Source organism: Balaenoptera physalus, assembly GCF_965194825.1.
Source record: "Balaenoptera physalus genome assembly, chromosome: 3".
Classification (NCBI taxonomy): domain Eukaryota; kingdom Metazoa; phylum Chordata; class Mammalia; order Artiodactyla; family Balaenopteridae; genus Balaenoptera; species Balaenoptera physalus.
Window position 1 is genome coordinate 112,368,628 of NC_138890.1, and position 20,556 is coordinate 112,389,183.

The window sequence follows — 20,556 nt, forward strand, 5'->3', positions numbered from 1 at the left end:
ATTGTAGTTTTAATTTTCATTTCCCTGATGACTAATGATGCTGAGCGTCTTTTCTTGTGTCTAATGGCCATTCATATATTTTCTTCTGTAAAGTGTGTGTTTAAAACTTTTTCCAATTTTTTTTTTGTTTTGTTTGTTTTTTTATACTGCAGGTTCTTATTAGGCATCAATTTTATACATATCAGTGTATACATGTCAATCCCAATCGCCCAATTCAGCACACCACCATCCCCACCTCACCGCAGTTTTCCCCCCTTGGTGTCCATATGTCCATTCAGACTAGTTCAGATCCCCCTATTATATGTGTTCACAGTCTACCATACTTTCATAGCATATTTCACAGTTTATTTGTAATAATATCATTCATTTGATTAATGAGCACCTCTGCTCTAGATTTAAAGGTCCATGAGAGCAGAGACTATATCTGTTTTGCTCACTATTGTACAACCAGCACCTAGCACTGTGCCTATGTAAAAGTATCAAGCATTAAAAATATGTGTTACATGCATAAATGAGCTAACAATTTAATGAACGAACAAACTCTGAAAGGCAAGTAGGAAATGGGAGATCACGGGGGGTGCTGTGTGAGAGGGAAAAGATTTCCTTTTTGTTTAAGTATAAACCCAATTTGAGGAAGGAATATGTAAATGAAGAGTGATGACCCCTACTTTCTCTAAGCTTAGGTAACATGTGTCAGGCTTAAAATACAATCACCCTTCCTAGAGACTTAAGAACCTTGAATTACTCATAGAATTTAAATATATTTTAAATTCCAGATCTATGATTTGAAAGAGCATTCACAAAACAGCAACTGTTGTTTCCTTCATAATGAATTAATATGACATATTATTAGATTCAAATGATCATTGATTTGTATGATTTCTAGGGTCTCTTCTGGAGCTAAAATTATTTAAACCCATTAATCTTGCTTCAAAAACAGAATTGGGATTTTTACAGTTCTTGGTGTATATTTTACCAGTGTAATACACAAATCAGTCATTTCTGTATAAACCAGGTGAGGAAGCATTACTAAGCTTTAACCACCTAAGGAGTATAGGTCACTTATTACTTGAAAGTGAACCTGAAGGAAAGCATCAACTGATTTGGAAACAACGTGGGGAAACAAATAAACAATACCTGTACTTACTGTTTTTATTAGCTGATGACTTAAGAATTCCTTAACACAAGTTTTGGCAGATCATCCTGCTTGACACCTTCCTTTGTGCTCACACTAAATCCCCTGATGGATTTGTTGCGAGAGCACATAATGAGTAACTGGGGGATGTGACATAAGTTAATTGCTATTCAGATTTTGCATGTTCTTCTTTATATAGAAATCTCTATATGTTCCCTTACATGGTATGGAAAGAAGCCAAAAGGACAAAGGAAATAGAAATAGAAATTTTGCTTGTTAGTTTTAAATAGTATGTACTCCACACAATTACCGTCTCCTACCAGTTAAAATGATTTAATACCTGTTCTTTGGGGGACAGGTAACATATTTCTGAGGTTTTTAAATGTTTTCTTACTCTCTTCTCACATGAAAACAGCAGGAGAAACCAAAATTAACATTTACTTATAAGTATAAAAGAAACATGAACACTAATTTGAGTCATTTTCTCATAGAGATATACTTTGATACATAATACAAATGTTTCTTGGATATTTTGAACAAATAAATTAACTCTTCTTTCTTATAATAAAGATTATATTTTCATCTCTTATTTATAAACTCTCATTCAATGATTTTAGTAGCTACCAAATGATCTAATCTAGTATATCCATTTTGAATTGTTAACAAATGTAGCTGTGCAACAATATAAAGAAATTACAGAACCACCTAATTTCATACTTGCACTGAAGTTCGCAGATGCATTATATTAAAAGATGTGCAGTTACTCACCTTACATTCTCCCTGGCAAGTAACTGGTCCAAGGTCAGTGAAAATCCCATACATAAAAAAATATGTGAAAAACTAAAGAAGATTTTTCTTCCCATCAAGAAATGAATCCGTTTTTTCAAACCAGGCACATCTGTTAATTCATAAATGCAAACAGAGCAGAGGCAGTACTTTTTACGCCTTGTGACTGACTAATATATTCAACCAATAAAAAGATAGCTTTTCCAGGATGTATTATGTGTGGGAGACGGTGGAAGGAGGGGCCTGATACTGTTTAATTTAGAGTACGGAGTGAAACTAATGAGTCTGTTTAGGTTGTTTGATTATTCATCGCAATGAAAGATTATTAAGCTCTTTTTATAAACTGGCATAGTTTTGGTACTCTCTCAAGAATCTCATAATGCTTTTCAGGAAACAAATTCTCCTCAAAAATCTATGAAGTATACAATATCATATGCATTTTCAGGTGAATAACTAAGTAAAACTCTCTGAGGCTAAACTAATTTTATGTATGTGTCCTAGAACACAGTTTCCTATTGAATTCATGACTCTCCATTTGCTGAGAAGCATGGAATGCAATGGTAAAGCACACTGGCTTTGGAGTCAGACAGCACTCAAGTACATTCCCAGCTCCAGCTCTTACTAGCTATCTGATATTAGGCAAGTTACTTTTCCTCATTTGCAGAGTGGGGACAAAAGTACTTAACTCAAAGAATTGTTGTGAAGATTAAACAAGGTCCTGAATAGCCAAATCTACCTTGAGAAAGAAGAACAAAGCTGGAGGCATCACACTTCATGATTTCAAAATACATTACAAAGCTACAGTAATTAAAACAGAACAGTACTGGCATAAAGACAGACATATGGAACAATAGAACAGACTAGAGACCCTAGAAATAAATACATGCACATAAGGGTAACTGGTCAACAAGGGTGCCAAGAACATACAATGGGGAAAGGACAGTTTCTTCAACAAATGATGCTGGGAAAACTGGATATCCACATGCAAAAGAATGAAATTGGGTGCTTATCTCACACCATACACAAAAATCAACTCAAAATGGATTAAAGACTTAAAACCTAGAAGAAAGCATAGGGGAAAAGCTTCAGGACATTGGTTTCGTCAATAATGTTATGGCTATGATCCCAAAGCATGGGCAATAAAAGCAAAGACAGACATAGGACTACATCAAACTAAAAAGCTTCTGCACAGCAAAGGAAACAATCAACAGAGTGAAAAGGCAACCTATAGAATGAGAGAAAATATTTGCAAAACATACGTCTGATATAGGGTTAATTTCCAAAATATATAAGGAACTCCTACAACTCAATAGCATAAAACAAATAACGCAATTTTAAAATGGGCGAACGATTTGAATAGACATTTCTCCAAAGAAGACACACAAATGGCCAACACGTATATGAAAAGTGCTCAGTGTCACTAATGATCAGGGAAATAAAGATCAAAACCACAAAGAGACATCATCTCACACCTGTCAGGGTGGTTATTATCAAAAAAAGAAGTGTTGGCAAGGATGTGGAGAAATTGGAACCCATGTACACTGTTGGTGGGAATACAAAATGGTGCAGTTTCTATGGAAAACAATATGCAGACTCCTCAAAAAATTAAAAATAGAACTACCATATGATCCTACAATTGCTCTTGTGGATCATTATCCACAAGAATTGAAATCAGGATCTCAAAGAGATATTAGCACTCCCATGTTCACTGCAGCACTATTCACTATAGCCAAGAGGTAGAAAAAACCTAAGTCTCTGTTGATGGATGAATGGATAAACAATACGTGATATATACGCACAATGAAATATTATTCAGCCTTTAAATAAAAAGGAAATTCTGCGATATGTGACAACATGGATGAACCTTGAGGACATTATCTAAGTGAAATAAGCCAGTCACAAATACTATATGATTCCATTTATATGAGGTGTCTAACACAGGCAAATTCATAGAATCAAAGAGTGGAATGGTGGTTGCCAAGGGCTGGGGAACGAGGAAATGGGACTTGCTAATTAACTGGCACAAAGCTTCAGTTAAGCAATATTAATACATTCTAGAGATCTGCTGTACAAGACTGCATCTATATTTAACAAAACTGTACTGCACACTTAAAAATTTGTTAAGAGACTGCATCTCATATTGTGTTTTTATCACAATACAATAAAATTTTAAATAAATAATTAACACAGATGAAAGCCTTTTCTTACCTCAATGCCTAGCTAAATAAAGAATATCTATTGTTATTCCTTCTTTGTCAGCCTCCACTCCCACCCACCACCACCTAAAAAGCATCAAACAAACAACAAAATTCCTAACAGTTGTTTTATATAAAAACATACAATTAAAAAGCCACAATAAAGAAAATCCTCCAAGATCAAAGTGTCAGCATTTTTGACACTTAAGAACCTTGATCTTTTTAATGGCAAAGTACTGGTAGCTGAAAGGGGCTATTTGTAAGCGGCATTTCAGAGAGGGTGTGTTATAGGAAGACTTGGGACTTGACCCTGATGAGATACTACCTTCCTCACTGTCCACTTTGCACAAATACCATCTTCTAACATGACTCTAGGGAGCCCTATGGAAAATGAGGAGATTAAATCACAATGACTGGGAGAAGTGGGAGAAAACAGAAATAAGGAAGAAAACTGATAATAAAAATTATAAAATAAAAAAGGTCTGTCCATGCCCCATCTTATTCCTACTTCTCAGCATGTATTTCTTTTCTTCTCTGTTCTTTCACTGCACCCAACTTCCACCCTTCACCTTTTCTTTTACCTTTCTGTCCTCTTCCTGATTCCATGGAATTTCAAGAAGCAAGACAGGTCTGGGCAGGAGGCGTTTTGTCATAGGCAGTGTTGCCAAATAGAATTCGGGACACTCGGTTAAATGTGAACTTCAGATAAAAAAACAAATAATTTTATTACTAAGTATGCCCCATGCAATACTTGGGACATATTATACTAAGAAATTATTTGTTGTTTATCTGAAAACTAAATTCCACTGGACATCTTGTATTTTTATTTGCTAAATCTGGCAATCATAGTCTTAGGGACTCTCTGCTACTCAAATTTTAACATGCATACAAATCGCATGAGATTTTCTAAAAATGCAAATTCTGATTCAGTAGGTCTGGGGTGGGGCATGAGCGTCTTTGTTTCTAACAAGTTTCCGGATGATGCTGATGCTGCTTGCCCGAGGACTGCTCTGTGAGTAGCGAAGATAAAACATTGTTCAGTAGAAATAAAATAAGAGCTATTATTGTACATATGTAATTTAAAGTTTTCTAGTAGCCACATTGAAAGAATTAAAAATAAGCAGGTGAAATTAGTTTTAATAATATATTTTATTTAACCTGATACATCTAAAATATTATTCCAAACATAAGTAATTTTTAAAATTATTAATGAGATATTTTACCTTCCTTTTCTGCCCTAAGTCTGAAATCTGGTACATTGATTTAATCTACACTTATACACATCTCAATTCAGACTAACCAAACTTTAAGTGCGCAATAACCACATGTGGCTAGTGGCCGCTGTACCGGACAGTGCAAACACAGAACATCTCCAGCTGCCAGAGCAACACCTCATAGTCTCCCACGGTAGTAGAAGTAGTACCTGATCACATTGCTCCCCAAACTCCTGGTCAGGAGGAGGTGAGAGCCCAAGCCCATGATGATCCTGTACTGTGATAATAATGGTTCTGTGAACACTCAGAAACCACAGGGTTAGTCCCTTAGTGCTTATCATGTAACAAACTTTCTTGAAAATACGCTTCATTTATATTTTCAGGCACATACACATATACAATATTTTTTATTTAAATCAAGTATCATTTTAATATATTTTATGACTGGATGATTCTAAAATTTTAATATAGCATTCTTTCTGTTGTCGAAATTTTCTCCCACTTGGTTAAGAATATTTAAGGCAGAATAATTAGTAGTTAGTAGGTTTCACACATGTATTTTAGAAGAGAAGTCACACTTAAAATGTGATTGTCTGAGAACAGCTCATCTTGTGACTCTGGAGGAGAAAATCAGTGACAAAAAAAAATGCTAATATGATAGCTTGCAGGCTGCAAAGCACAGGGTATCACCTGTGTGGCACTGTACCTGCCTGCTCAGACGGCTAAGGGGTCTCTGTCCAAAACTTTGAAGGTTTGAGGTTTTCCCAACTTGGAAGCTAACAAGTTAGCCTGCTATGGCTTCATGGATGCCAGCAGAAGACAAGACTCATGGGTCAGAGACAAAGGACTTTATTTACTACTCACCACAGAACAAGCAGTATGAGCATCAGTCTATTTGTGTTAGTTCCCTTTGCCCATAAAGCAATATAGGCGGGCCCAGATGGACGCTTGTACACACGGTGGGTTTCATTTCAGGAGAAAAACCCTGAGTTTCCAAGGCTATAAACAAACCTGCCCCTCTGCTAGAGAGAAAGACATTATTTCTACCTTTCAAGGCTGTTCGCTATACAAACATCCTAAAGATATTCCAAAACGAAGAGCAATTAGTGACTTACAAGATAAACAGAAAATACAGAGGTGCATGGAAAATATTCCCTCAACATTTTCCATGAGAGAACAGGAAGTTGTACATCCATGCTGCCTTCTTTTCAACTGAAAATACTTGGATTTGCTTCATTTTCTGATTTACTATATATTATTAAATGAAATGTTACCTGAAAATATGAATATCAAAAATCTATCTTCCATAATCATATATAACTATACAGAATTGAGTTCTCATGGGAAAAAAATGGATCTATCTTAATTCTAATATTTACTTCAAGGAGCATCTAGCGTTTGTCAGACCACAGTCTCTATTCATCCCAATGCTCTCAGACTGAAAATCGCATTAGTCAAATGTTCAAATCAATTACAATGGTCTATGCACACTGATTCAAAATCCAAATCCATATACCTCCTACAAAGCCTGCATGACCTGGCCCCTGCTGGTCTCGCTCGCCTCATTTATGGCCGCCCTCCTCCCACCATGCTCCAGCACACTGGCTTGCACTCAGCTTCTCAACACCCTCCATAGGCCAAGCTTTTTTGCACCTCAATGACTCTGCACATATTGTTCCTCCTGTAGGGATCACCTCACACCCCTCTAGCTCTCCCTGCCTTCTGTTCACTCTCATCATAACATATATCACAATTTGTACCAAGACATTTATTTTCTTGTTACTTATTTACATTGCGTTTCCTCATCAGAAGGCCTGCTCCATGAGGGCAGGGAACATGTCTAATTAACTGTTGTACACCAAGACGCTGCTGGTCCAAGTTGGTGCTAAATAAAGTGTACAGAATAATGAATAAACCTATCAAAAATGTTACATAATTAATTCCCACTTCATGCCACATGGCTGTGACTCCTAGGGCCTGAATATTTAGGCAATTGTAGCTAGAAAATCAATTAATTCAAGTATTCCATCAAATTCAGTAACTTGAAAATGCAAATGGACAAAACCCACATTACATTAGTTTATTAGCAAAACACCATAGTATGTATGTACTTCTTGCTCCTTGTCAGGGGTATGACTCTGTGATGGTTAATGTGTGTCAACTTAACTGGGCTGTTAAGTACCCAGATACTTGGCTGTGTCTCTCAGGGTGTTTCTGAATGAGATGAACATTTTGAATCAGTAGATTGAGCAAAGCAGATTGCCCTTTCCAAGGTGAGTGGTCCTCATCCAACCCACTGAAGGTCCAAACAGAACAAAAAGGTGGAGTAAGGGAGACTGCACTTTCTCTACCTGTCTTGTAGCAAGGACATCAGTCTTTTCCTGCCTGACTCAGACTACAACTGGAACTATACAACACTGGCTCTCCTGGGTCTCTAGCTTGCTGGCTATAGATGTTGGGACTTCTCAGCCTCTATAACTGCAAAAGGCAACTCCTATATTAAATCATATATTCATATTCATATGTGTGCATATATATGTATATATCTCCTATTGGTTTTCTCTGGAGAATCCTAATACGGACTCTTTATCAAGTTCAGAGCCTAATTGCTGCCATGATTTCTACCAATTTTCATCAAATTAACTTGAGTTGATTAGAATCAGGTTAGCAAATGAAACACAAGTGCTTTTGATTTATTTCTTACTTGAGATCCCCCTTTGACTTCGTGGAATGTGGATAATGTGCCAAATTAGTGGCACACTTTTACATTCTTGCTTCTCAAGCTAAACTGAACCAGGAGGCCTGATGTTTCATAAATCTGTCCATTATGCAAACATTGATTGTCATATGCTAGATGCCAGGAATACAAGGTAAAAAAGACCTAGTCTTCGCCCCCAAAAAGATCCCAAGCGAGTGATATGCAGAGATGTGAACACATAATTGCTGGGGTAAACACTTTGGGGACGTTTCACCTAGCAAACTTCTCTGAAGTCCCACCTCCACTCCAAGCAACGGCTGATTAGATGAGGGGGAGAGAGGCAGGTATATAATAGATAAAGATTTAAGAGATGAGTCATAACTATCTCTTTTGAAGAGCTGAAGCAGCTTTCCTAGGGAAGAAAATGCCTCCACTATTCTCAAAAACGCTCCCACAGGCACCTGCAGAGTCCTCACCTCAACAGACAGGAATCAGAATTTTAATTCATAAAATAAAACTCACATTGAGAATATGTGCTATTTGATGTTGCCCTATACTTTAGGCTGCCATTTATAGAAAGAGCAAAATGGATTCTTTGGACAAAAATTAATACTTCAGAGAGCATTACGTACAACTACTCGGTAAAAATCCAAGATGTTGTCTGCTACGTAATTAACATAAACCTGGAAACTTTAACTGAAAACCTATCTAAGTAACTTTCAAAATTCATCGGCACATAGTACAAAAAATGATCTTATATATGAACTGGTTATAGATTCATTCATTTGGGTTATCTTCATAATCAGTAATGACTGCTAGAACCAACAAGATCAAAAAGTAATGGTTTAGAGCAGTGGAAAAATTACCTCTGTCCTTTTGTAGCTATAAAAACCCAGAACCCTTCATTTCTTCTTTTCTTCCTCTCTTCCTCCACTTCCTCATTCCTTCTTTTTTCCTTTTTTTTTTTTAATTTATGGAAAAAAATCTTGTTTAACCTTATTTAAAGTCCTTTAAACAATAAAAATCTTAGTAACAGAAAATGCTCAAAATTTTACACATCTACTTTCATAAAAGTTTTATATTTATATATTATAATATTATTACATTTAAATAATCTAGAAATAGTCCCGGTGAAACTGCATTTTACTATGGAATTAAAAGGCAGAAAGAGTGACACCAGCCATTCTCCATCACAAACATCAACTGGTCCCCACTGAACTCAGACAGCACAGATTTGGCCCATCTACAGGTTCTTAAACCTCTCCAGGGAATAAGATTCTAAAACTTAATGTTCCACTGAGTGAAGAAAGTTATTTTCTTTTCCTAGTGAGAAAAATTATCTTTCATTTCTTATAATTCAAAGGTCCCTGATGAAATAGAGGCCTATTTTCTTTTGTTTGGTTTTCAGCCAAGTTAGAGAACACCTGGAGAATAACTTTTAACATGCATATTAAAATGATAACTCTCTTCCAGGAACTTCACAAAGGGCATCAAAGAACAGCACTGTCAATTCCCCTTAGATCCTACACAGAGGTTTAGTTACATAACAAGATTTTAAAGATCAGGTTTGAATGTTATTAAGATTATATGGCAATACACATATTTCTTTAGTTCCACAGAATAGGTATATGAGAAGAAACAACAACTACATCAAAAAGTAGCTAGAATGAGAGGATAAGAAATCTCATTAATTTTGGATAAAGGAAAAGTTGTGTTTAATAATTTAATCAGGTAAAATGAAGCACTCAGCATTTATTAATAGTACTTATACAAAGCGTGTTAAGCACTGGTCTTACTTTTACTGCTTATTCTTCCCCACTTAAAGCTGTTATTTTATCTTGTCACATTTCCACAGCAACTAATGCCTCAATTTTTATAGCTAAAACACTAAGAGTAACTTCTAACCATTCCAAATGCTCCAGAATCAATTGTCAACATTGTTAAAACTCTTAGCCATTCTTCCCCAAAAGCGAACTTCTTCCCCATACAGTACAAAGAAACAGCATCACCCTTGACCTAAGTCTCCTCATCAACTGATCTAATTTATGAAGATCAATCTTTCTTCTTAGTTGGGGGGCTCTGAGAGAAGTCAAATAATAATACTCTTCTGCCCCACCTGAGTGCCAAACTAACTGAGATATAAAACAAGGAGTAAGACAAGCAGAGGCCCAAATACCATCTTTATTACTATGAAAGGCCAGGTTGGAGGACAAAGCTTAGTGCAGGAGCAAAATGGATTGTAACTGAACCCCTCCTCGCACAAGACAGACATGGCAGCCTATCACAGCAGCACTGGGCTCCCAATAGGGAAGAGAGGCCTGCCCCAGAAGAAGCAGGAGGAAATGTGTGCTCCACGGCAGGCTGGGTCCCAAAAAGGAAAAAAGGAAGAACTGAACATGCCTAAACTATTTTTTCTAAATTTACCACATGAAGAGAGATGTCACCTCGTCTCACCTGGCATGGAATGAGTAAATTGGCAGAGAAATAAGGAGTTAAACTAATTTAACACCTTCTGCTTGGAGGAAATACTAGGAAAAACTTGTTCTCCTTCCTGCCCCCATTCCCCCAACATTTTAAGAACTACCAAATAGGACCTTTTGTGACAAAGTGTCTGTCGGTTTTCACATACCTCTAGTAACCCATGGATATGGGGTTGCAATTTATATTAAGAATACTTTAATCTTAACAACTATACCCCTTAGATTTCCTGGTGTTTTGCTGGCTAGAAAATTATTTCCCATCAATTTTGCACCATATTTACTTTACATCCATCAAAAATATTTCTAAACTCTTTAAAAATCAAAATTGTGTCTTATAACTAATCTGGAAACCAACAAATGTGTTCTGGTTAAGAAAGTTAACTTCTTTAAGTCTCAACTTAAATGGTAAAGTGGGTCTAATAACAGCACCTACCACATAGGAGTTGTTTTGAGGATAAAAGAAATTATGCATGTGAAGTCCTAAGCCTGACACTAAACAGTACTCAATATCTGTTAGATGGTCATGATGGTGGTGGTGGTGATAGTGATGATGATGATGTCAATGATTTTGCTCTTTCCAACATGATCTAACTCCAACTTATATCCTGACTTATGACATCTCTCCACCTCCAAAGCTACGTATCTATGATCTCTCACCTATTCTATTGCAACAGTTCCCTCCTTGGATAGCCCGAGTCCTCTCTTGTCCCTCTGTGGTGGCCTACCATGGCAGGCACAGTGATATTTTTAAGATGCAGATCAGATCTTGTCATTCTTTCACCTGAAGCCTCCAGTGGCTTCTCATCACACTCAGAATTAAAACCCAAACTCCTTATCCTGGCCTACAGGTTGGACGTGAGCTGATCCTGCCCACCTCTCGGACTTCACCTTCCTCTGTTTACCAGCTGGCTCACTACACTTTAGCCATGGCAGCTTTCTTTTCCTCTAATTCCTCAAGCTGATTCATGTTTGGGTACCCTTTTAGAAAATTCAGGGTCCAAGGTCAAAGGAAATTCTGTCTCCTTTCAGGCTCCAAATTACATAAGTTCTTTATCACGAAGTAAAAAATTCAAAGCTCCAAAAACAAAAATTAAATCCTTTTTAAAAAATTTGCATAGCTATAGTAATCAAAATCCATGGTTCATAACACATTCTGACCATTGGTTCATGCTTTATTTATTTGTTGGTTTCTATAATAATATAATAATTAAACCCACTACCTAAAGTAAACATAACCCAACATCCAGCTATGATTCCCACTCTCTCCACATAATGTCACTATCATCCTGAATAACGGATACAGAAGACCTGAACAGCACTATCAACCACCTTGGGCTAATTAACATTTATAGGACATTCTTCCTCAGCAAAATATACTTTCTTTTCAAGTGTACATGGAGAATTCACCAAGAGTGACTACATTCTGGTCCATAAAGCAAACCTCAACACATTTTAAAAATATTGCAATCAAAAAAGGATGTTCTTAGACCATAATGGAATTAAATTAGAAATAAATAATACAGATATTTAGAAAATCTCCAAATATTCGGAAATTAAATAACACAATTCTAAATAATCCATAGGTCAAAAAGAAAATCAAAAGAGAAATTAGCAAATGTTTTGAAATGAATTAAAACTAAAATATATCAAAACTCACAGCATGCAGCTCAAGCAGTACTTAGGATAGTCATATTACATATATTAAAAAAGAACAAAGACCTCAAATCAATGACATAAGCTTCCATTTAAATCTAAAACAAGCAGAAGAAAGTAAATAATAAAAAAGACCAGAAATCAATAAAAATGAAAACAGAAAAACAATAGAGAAAATCAGTGAAAGCAAAAGATGGTTCTTGGAGTACATCAATAAGATTACGAAACTTCTAACTGACCAAGAAAAAAAGAGAAAGAAGATACAACTTACCAATATCAGGAATGGAAGATGAGACATCACTATAAATCTACAGATATTTAAAAGATTATAAAGGAATAGTACAAACAACTTTATGCCCATAAATTTGACAACTTAGATGAAATGGACAAATTCCTTGAAAGGCACACATTACCAAAGCTCACTCAAAAAGAAAGAGATAACCTGTATAGTACTATATAGTACTATATATTCACTGTTAAAAACCTTCCAAAAACAAATATATATAAAATACATATATTCATGCATGTGAGAATGTCATAACAGCTTTATGAAACAATTTTGAAAACTTAGATGAAATAGACAAACTCTTTAAAAAAATGACTTACCAGGTCTGACTCAAGAAGAAATCACAGTTCTCTGAATAATTCTGTAAATTAAGAGATTTAGTTTAAATGAGAGATTTAATTAAAGAGATTTAAGCTGAGTTTTATAACCTTCCCACAAAGAAAACACCCAGCCCAGATGATTTTACAGGATGTTTTACTAAACTTTCAAACAACAAACCATCCCAACTTTATATGAACACTTCCTGTGAATATCAACTCAGTTTGTAACTTTTTTTTTGGTTTCTTTCAGGTGTTTTTGTAGAACAAAGGTTCTTAATATGGTCAAATGTATCATTCTTTTCTTCTTCTTTAGAAATATTTTCCTTTCCTAAGTTCATGGAGATATTCACCTTTGTTTTCTATTAAGAATTTTAAAATTGTATTGCTTACATACAGGCCCTCAATCTGCCTGGAGTTGATTTTTGTTTTTAGCCTGAAATGGTGATTCAATTTAATTTGGGTAACCACTTTTTGTGCAGTTCCATCTGTTTGACAATCCTTCCTTTACACATTGATCTGACATCTAATTCTGTCATTTAATAATATTCTATACTAATTCTATAGGAGTCTTTTGCTGAGCTCTCTATTCTATTCATTAGTCAATTTATCTACTTCTGTACTAATGCTGCACTATCTTACCTAGCCTCATAGAAATTTCTCGTATCTGGTAGCGCCAGGACTTCAGAACTGTTTTGCCTATCCCTGGCTCTTTACTCCTCCAGCTTCAATCTCATGGAAAGAGAGATTCCTTATAATCACTCTTCCTTTCCTTATAATCACTTTCAACTCCCTTGCCCTTCCTCCATCACATTCACTTAACTAGATCCCACTCCCAGGCCTGTTAAAAGCCAACTCTCTACCTACTCAGTCACTACACTGAATGAATCTGAAGAATACACAAGACCATGCTAACTGATGTAACTTTGTAACTACGGTTTCAAATGGGTCCTCAAAATTGTTCAACAATCCTACATTCTCTTGTCAATCTATCCTCCCACACTTCTGAATTAGAAGGCAAAATTCATGTTGAGACCTAATCCCCAATGTGATAGCATTAGTAGGTGGGGGGCCTTTGGGAGTAAATTAGGTGATGAGGGTGGAGCCCTCATGAATGGGATTAGTACTCCTATAAGGAGGCTCCAATATGTCAAATACATCTCAATAAAACTAGAAAAAAACCACAAAACAACAACAAAAAAACAGAATATAAATAAAAGCGACCCCAGAGCTGTCTTGGACCTTCTGCCACTTGAGGTTATTGCAAAAGAGTCTATGAACCGGGAAGCGGGCTCCCACCATACACCAAATCTTCCAGCACCTTTGCCTTGGACTTTCCAGTCTCCAGAGCTGTGAGAAATAAATTTCTGCTGTTTATAAGCCATCCAGTCTATGGTATTCTGTTACAGCAGTGTGACTGGATTAAGACACTATCCCTCAGTAAAACAGAGGTAATAAAAGTATTTACCTTTCAGAATTATGAGAATTAAATGAGTTAATATATGCAAGGCACATAAAATATGTGGCACACAGTAAATACTATTTAATGCTAGCATTGTTACCCTACGTGATTTCACATCTTACCCCCTCTACTCAAACCTCTTTTCCCTACTCCTTCTCTTCACTGATGACCCTGCTAATTTCATTGAGATAAGAGTAGTCAAAAGAGAAGTTCCACGTCTTCCTATCAACAGATCTTCCAATTTACTTGCAGTTGTACCCGTATACTCTGCCTTCTCTATTACTGTAGATAAATTGTTATTATTCTTCAGGTCAACTCCTTCACTTAGGGACTTCCCTGGTGGTCCAGTGGTTAAGACTCTGCGCTTCCACTGCAGGGGGTGCAGGTTTGATCCCTGGCCTGTAACTAAGATCACACATGCTGCATGCACAGCCAAAAAAAAAAAATTCCTCCACTTAGACACCCCTCTAGTCTACTCAAGGACTTGCTCATGCAATCATCCCTTTTCTCTATGAATTATCTATTTTTTTCTTCTCTACTGGAGTAATCCCATCAGTATACAAAAATGTCATAAAATGTGCCCTCTTAAATCCATCCTGGCTCCACAACCCTCTCCAGATACGGCCCCCTTTCTCTGCACATTATAGAAAAACTCCTTGCAAAAACTGTCCATAATTGCTGTCTATAGTTCCTTCTCTCTCATATTCTCTTGACTCCAACCCAATCAAGCTTACATCTTCACCACTCCACGGGATCCCCTCTTGACAAAGGCACCAACAACTTCCACATTGCCAAATCCAAAAGACAATTCTCAGTCCTCATCTTACCCTTCCTTCACACTTGCTCACTTCCACCTTCTTCACTTGGCTTTGATTAGAGGACAGCATTGGCCACTCCTTCTCAGTCTATTTCGCTTCATCTGCTTCTCTTTCATACCACTAAGTTTCCGTGTGCCTAAGGCTCAGGCCTCCAACCTCTCTCTGTTCCACCTACAGTCATCCCCTAAACGATCTCACTCAGAGCCATGGCTTTCAATGCTATCTATTCACTGGTGACTCTCCTGAACACCATACCTGTATATCCAACTGCCCACCTCACATCCCTACCTGGAAGTCTAACAAGCTTCTCAAAATTAACGCATCCTTAACAGCACCCTTAATATCCCTTTCTAAATCTGCTCCTCTCCCAGTATTTCCCACTCTGTAAATAACACAAGTCATTCAGTTGCTCAGGTTGCAAATCATAATTAACTTCCCTCTCACATCCTACAGCCCTGAGCAAATCCTGTTGGCTCTACCATCAAACTGTAAATCTAAACCAACCACTTTTACCACCTTGGACTGAGAGGGGCATCATCTCCCAACTGAAGTAGTGTAACACCCTCCCAACTGGCCTCACAGATTCATCTCTTACAGTTTTTTTTCTCCTCACAACAGCCAGAGTGAAACTATAAAAATATAAACCCTATCTTGTTACTCCCCTGCTGAAAACTTTCCAAAGGCATTCAATCACAGGAAGAATAAACAAAGTCTTGACCATGGTCTACAGGCTCCATATGGCCCTGTGCACCTCTCAAACCTCACCTAGCACCACACTACTCTTCAAGCACGCAGCTCCCCCCTCCCTGATCCCTCAGTTCTTGAGAAACGCCAGCCCATTCTACTTATGGAGAATCCCTCTTCTTGGAAGGCTTTACCCATACACTTGTCTGAATGGCTCCCTCTATTTAGGATCTCCGCTCAAATGTAATCGCCACAGAGATACCTTCTAACACCACCCTACCCAAGGTAGCCACCTACATCCCCAAGTCACTATCACTTAACCAATTGCATTTTCTCTATAGCACCTTATCCATATGTAAAACTATCTTTTTATTTTAAATACACTTATATTTTTGTCTTCTCGTACCTAGAATATAAACTTTATAAGAGCAGAAACCTTCACTCTCTTGTTAACTGTTGTACCCCCAAGTGCCTAGAACAGTGCCGGGAACAGAGAAGACATTTTAAAAACTAGTTGTGGAATGAACCAACATCCCAGAAAACTTTCATATCTACTTCATTCTCCAGGAGAAACTGAAGTTTAAAGACTCAATTAAATGAATCACCCAAGATTCCACAACCAAGACGGCAGCTTTGAGGTTTAAGGCCGGGTCTCTCACTAAAGCATGGGTTTTTAAATACTACGTCACCTTGCTTCACTAAATGTTTTTCAATTTACTGTGCTTCTTGTGAGTAGGAGTTAAGCCTCCGAGGTCTAATTTTCCAAACTCGACAACACGTATACCCACACGCCTGACCTCTCCGTCCTCCGACCCAGCGCCACAACGCCCGCCCTGTGGGTTTGTCCAGAGTGCCTGCGCCATGAGCGGGGCTCCTGCAAAGGCTTCTGGGATTGGTAGTCCCTGTTCCTTCTGTCTAAGGCATTCACATAAAAAGAAATAAACCACAGTGTAAATTAGATATCTCTGAATTGCGCACAAATTAAACACGACGCAGATTCTGGAAAGTGGTGCAGACTTCTCGTTTTCTACCGAGAGGCGCCAGCCGGACCAGGCGCTGCGCAGACAGCCGCAAGGGTCCTCATCTGGGCGGGGCTTGCTCGCGATGGCTTGTGGCTCCTTCCTGCTTTGCTTCTCTCTTTCGCTCAGGCCCGTGGCGCAGGCAGGATGGGTGAGGTGTCCTGGGCCGGGGTGAGGGGGCTGCGCGTGCAAACTGGGGTTTCGGGGACGGGCGGGCAGATAGAAGCAGAACGGTGAGGGAGAGCCACGGTGGGGAGCAGATGGGGAGCGCCGGGGGAGCGCCGCTACCGCAGGCACATGGCCGGGCGGGAAGGGGCCGGGGCTGCTCGGAGGCCGCGGAGCCGGAGTTCGAGAGGGACGCGGGGGCGCTGGGGAGGGCGCCGCTTCCCCCGAGCTTTGGTGCGGGGCTTCATTCGTTTGGGAGGGCACAGCTGTTGGAGCGCTTGTGTCCATGTCTTGGTTGGTTCAAGGGAAACTCAGCGGTTCGAACGAGGCCCAGGGTGTGATGTCAGAGCCTACCGGCCTGTAGTCTAGAGGAGGCTAGTACCTGAGGTAATGTAAAATAAGATTTGGGTGTTTTTACTGGGGATCTAAGGTTATTTTGAATTATAGGCAAGTGTCGCGGTCTTCGTACTGCCAGGAAGCTCCGTAGCCACCGACGAGACCAAAAGTGGCATGATAAACAGTACAAGAAAGCCCATTTGGGCACAGCCCTGAAGGCCAACCCTTTTGGAGGTGCTTCTCATGCTAAGGGAATTGTACTTGAAAAAGTGTAAGTCAAAGTCCATCGCTGTTTCCTTCATGGTTTTAGTATTGTAACTCGGGATAGATGCGCTTAAAGAAGGCTTGATGTAAATTCTAGGTCTTTGTGTATCTGCGTCTTTTGGAAAGTTAAATAACCACCAGAGGTTTTTAAACTTTCAACATTAGTTTGGAAGGAATTGGGGTGGCATTGGAGGGGAGAAAGCGATAATGAAACAAGGGACATTATGAGAGCTTAGTATGTGTGGAAACTATTCTAAGTAATTCGCACCCATCAACTGTTTCATCTTTACAATTATTCACATCTTTCCCGGAGAGAAAACTAATATGGAGAAGTTTCTTGCCTGATGTTGTACAGCTAAGATTGAACCACATGAATTTGCCAGCACGCAACTGTTTTTTGACTTTACGAAATGATCCCATCAAATTTAGTGGTACTGAGGATTTGAATCCAGGATTTCTAGCTCTATTTCTTGGTTCATGTTTTACAACTATAAAGAGGCCAGAAGTTTCCCCTGTTGGTCTCATGAAACTAAGACTAAAGAAAAAGTTGGTTTAAGTTTAGCAATTTAGGATTATGTTGAAAAGGTAGGCATACTACAATTTCTAATAAGTTTTATGCTTAATGAGCTAAAATGTGTCCCTTTTCAGAAAGCCAGCTTACTGTGTTACATGCTGTTATGTTTCAGAGGGGTTGAAGCCAAACAGCCAAATTCTGCCATCAGGAAGTGTGTCAGGGTTCAACTAATCAAGAATGGCAAAAAAATCACCGCCTTTGTACCCAATGATGGTTGTTTGAATTTTATTGAGGTAAGTGTTTTAGTCTGTTAGCTTCTGTTTCTGGGGTAGCAACTGTTTCCCCCAGTTGTTTATAGGATGAATGGGTATTTTTGGTGATTGCCAGTTACACCAGAAGTAAACTGTTGATTTTATTCCAGGAAAATGATGAAGTTCTGGTTGCTGGATTTGGTCGCAAAGGTCATGCTGTTGGTGACATTCCTGGAGTCCGCTTTAAGGTTGTCAAAGTAGCCAATGTCTCTCTTTTGGCCTTATACAAAGGCAAGAAGGAAAGACCAAGATCATAAGTTTTGATGATGAAAGCAGGATAGTAATAAATTTCCATATGCCAAAAATATGTTTTGTGTCTTTTCTTACCATGGAGATGCATTTTATGCTTTACCAATTTTAGGAGATTGGGTAAACAGTTAATTCAGGATTTTCTAGAGTAAATGGAATTCATAACAAATTTTTTCCCTTCTCCATGGAATAAACAATATTGGTTAAATCTGAAATAAATATACAGTGTTCATGTGTAGAGGGTCTAAAACACTCTTTGAGCTTCTAGTGGGAATCATCTTGGGATCCCTAAATGTACATTCCTGGATCCATCTCCTTAGGGACCCAATATGATAGATACTATGGTCAGGTTACTCCCTGCTCTGGTGATTTTCGTTTCTCTAAAGGTCATCAGGATCCATCTGGTAATTTTGTGTTTATGATAGCAAAACTTAGGCACTACACAGTTTAGTAGACAGGAGTTAATGGAAGTGTATCCCAGGTAAATTAAAGCGTAAGGGAGACCAGTTATGGAAAGATTGATCTAAGTACTCTTGTCTTCAGCTTGTCAGTAATACAGATTTTGACCTTGAGATTTACTTCAAGGCACACAAAGTAGTGGAAATGACTAGGTAGAAATGGTCCAGATGGGTTGGTTGTCTTGATAATTGAAGCGGGTGTTGGTTGGGTACATAGGGGTCCTCTGTCCACAAATTGCTTGAAGATTTCCATAGGAAAAAATGGTAGAATTATATCTAAAAAAGCTTATTAGCCCTATGAAATCTGTGATCTGAAGAACTGCTTTTGGCAGCATTAGTAGGTATGAGTTAATTTGCTTTCTGAGTTATGTTTAAGATCTTTGGAAAATGGAAATTTTTGGCTATCTCCCATAAGATCAAGACCAGGATCCATACCTGGCATAGGAGACCCTGTGTGTTGTGTGTTGTCTTTTCTCTGCCTGCTCAACAGCATGACCTCTCACTTGCTCAAACCTGCATTCCCCAGCCAGCTTTAGGTAGTGCCTGGCAGGTCACCTGCTGCTCCTCCCACCTCAGACCTCTTTGATCCCAAATTCACGCTTCACACTTGTGCTTATACTTGTACTCTCTGTGCTTATACTTGTCGCAATTGTGTGATTGTCTTTCCACGAGGGTGGAAATAGGCTGTTTTTTATTTTTTTAATTGAAATATATTTGACATATTACTAAGATGTACATGTTAATTTGGTACTTTTTTTTTTTAATAGGGGAAAAGCTTTTATTCACACACACAACTTGAATAATACCAGGGGAGTGTACCAAATTAGCAGTGAGCAAGTTGGTTTTCGTAGACATGTTCTATCTTCTAACAAGCTTTCTCCACTGAAAATTTCAACCAAAGATATCAAATATAGACGTACACACATAGTACCATTCTCTAATCAATTCCACAGGATTTGGAGAGAGATGAGAAATATCTGTTTCATGAGAGCAGGAGCTAAATACATTGTCAGTTTGCATATGCAAACATTACGGCCTTATATTTAGGTCTTTAATCCACTTTGAGTTTATTTTTGTGTATGGTGTTAGAGAGTGTTCTAATTTCATTCTTTCACGTGTACCTGTCCAGTTTTCCCAGCACCACTTATTGAAGAGGCTGTCTTTTCTCCATTGTATATTCTTGCCTCCTTTGTCGAAGATAAGGTGACCATATGTGCGTGGGTTTATCTCTGGGCTTTCTATCCTGTTCCATTGATCCATATTTCTGTTTTTGTGCCAGTACCATACTGTCTTGATTACAGTAGCTTTGTAGTATAGTCTGAAGTCAGGGAGTCTGATTCCTCCAGCTCTGTTTTTCTTTCTCAAAGTTGCTTTGGCTATTTGGGGTCTTTTGTGTTTCCATACAGCTTGTAAAATTTTTTGTACTATTTGTGTGAAAAATGCCATCGGTAGTTTGATAGGGATTGCATTGAATCTGTGGATTGCTTTGGGTAATATAGTCATTTTCACAAT

At 38.1% G+C, this 20,556-nt stretch overlaps 3 protein-coding genes across 3 annotated transcripts in view; 1 reads left to right on the forward strand and 2 right to left on the reverse strand.

The window, feature by feature from the left end:
- Positions 1 to 12,774, reverse strand: part of LOC309657011 (V-type proton ATPase subunit S1-like protein) — a 53,763-nt gene extending 40,989 nt beyond the window's left edge. The window contains 1 exon segment of the mRNA XM_082453990.1: positions 1,904 to 12,774. Within this exon segment, the coding sequence (XP_082310116.1) occupies positions 1,904 to 1,998 (95 nt within the window). The 5' untranslated portion in view covers positions 1,999 to 12,774.
- Positions 1 to 20,556, reverse strand: part of ATG10 (autophagy related 10) — a 302,663-nt gene that overhangs the window by 40,989 nt on the left and 241,118 nt on the right. The window contains exons 9-10 of the mRNA XM_082458279.1: positions 12,768 to 12,808; positions 12,429 to 12,469 (exon numbers count right to left, since the gene is read on the reverse strand). The gene's annotated coding sequence lies outside the window, so the exon portion shown is untranslated. The remainder of the gene's footprint in view (positions 1 to 12,428; positions 12,470 to 12,767; positions 12,809 to 20,556) is intronic.
- RPS23 (ribosomal protein S23) lies at positions 16,756 to 18,644 on the forward strand. The gene is made up of 4 exons (XM_082458320.1): positions 16,756 to 16,898; positions 17,360 to 17,519; positions 18,199 to 18,319; positions 18,448 to 18,644. The coding sequence occupies exons 1-4, from the start codon at positions 16,895 to 16,897 to the stop codon at positions 18,592 to 18,594; spliced, it is 432 nt and encodes a 143-aa protein (XP_082314446.1). The 5' UTR covers positions 16,756 to 16,894; the 3' UTR covers positions 18,595 to 18,644.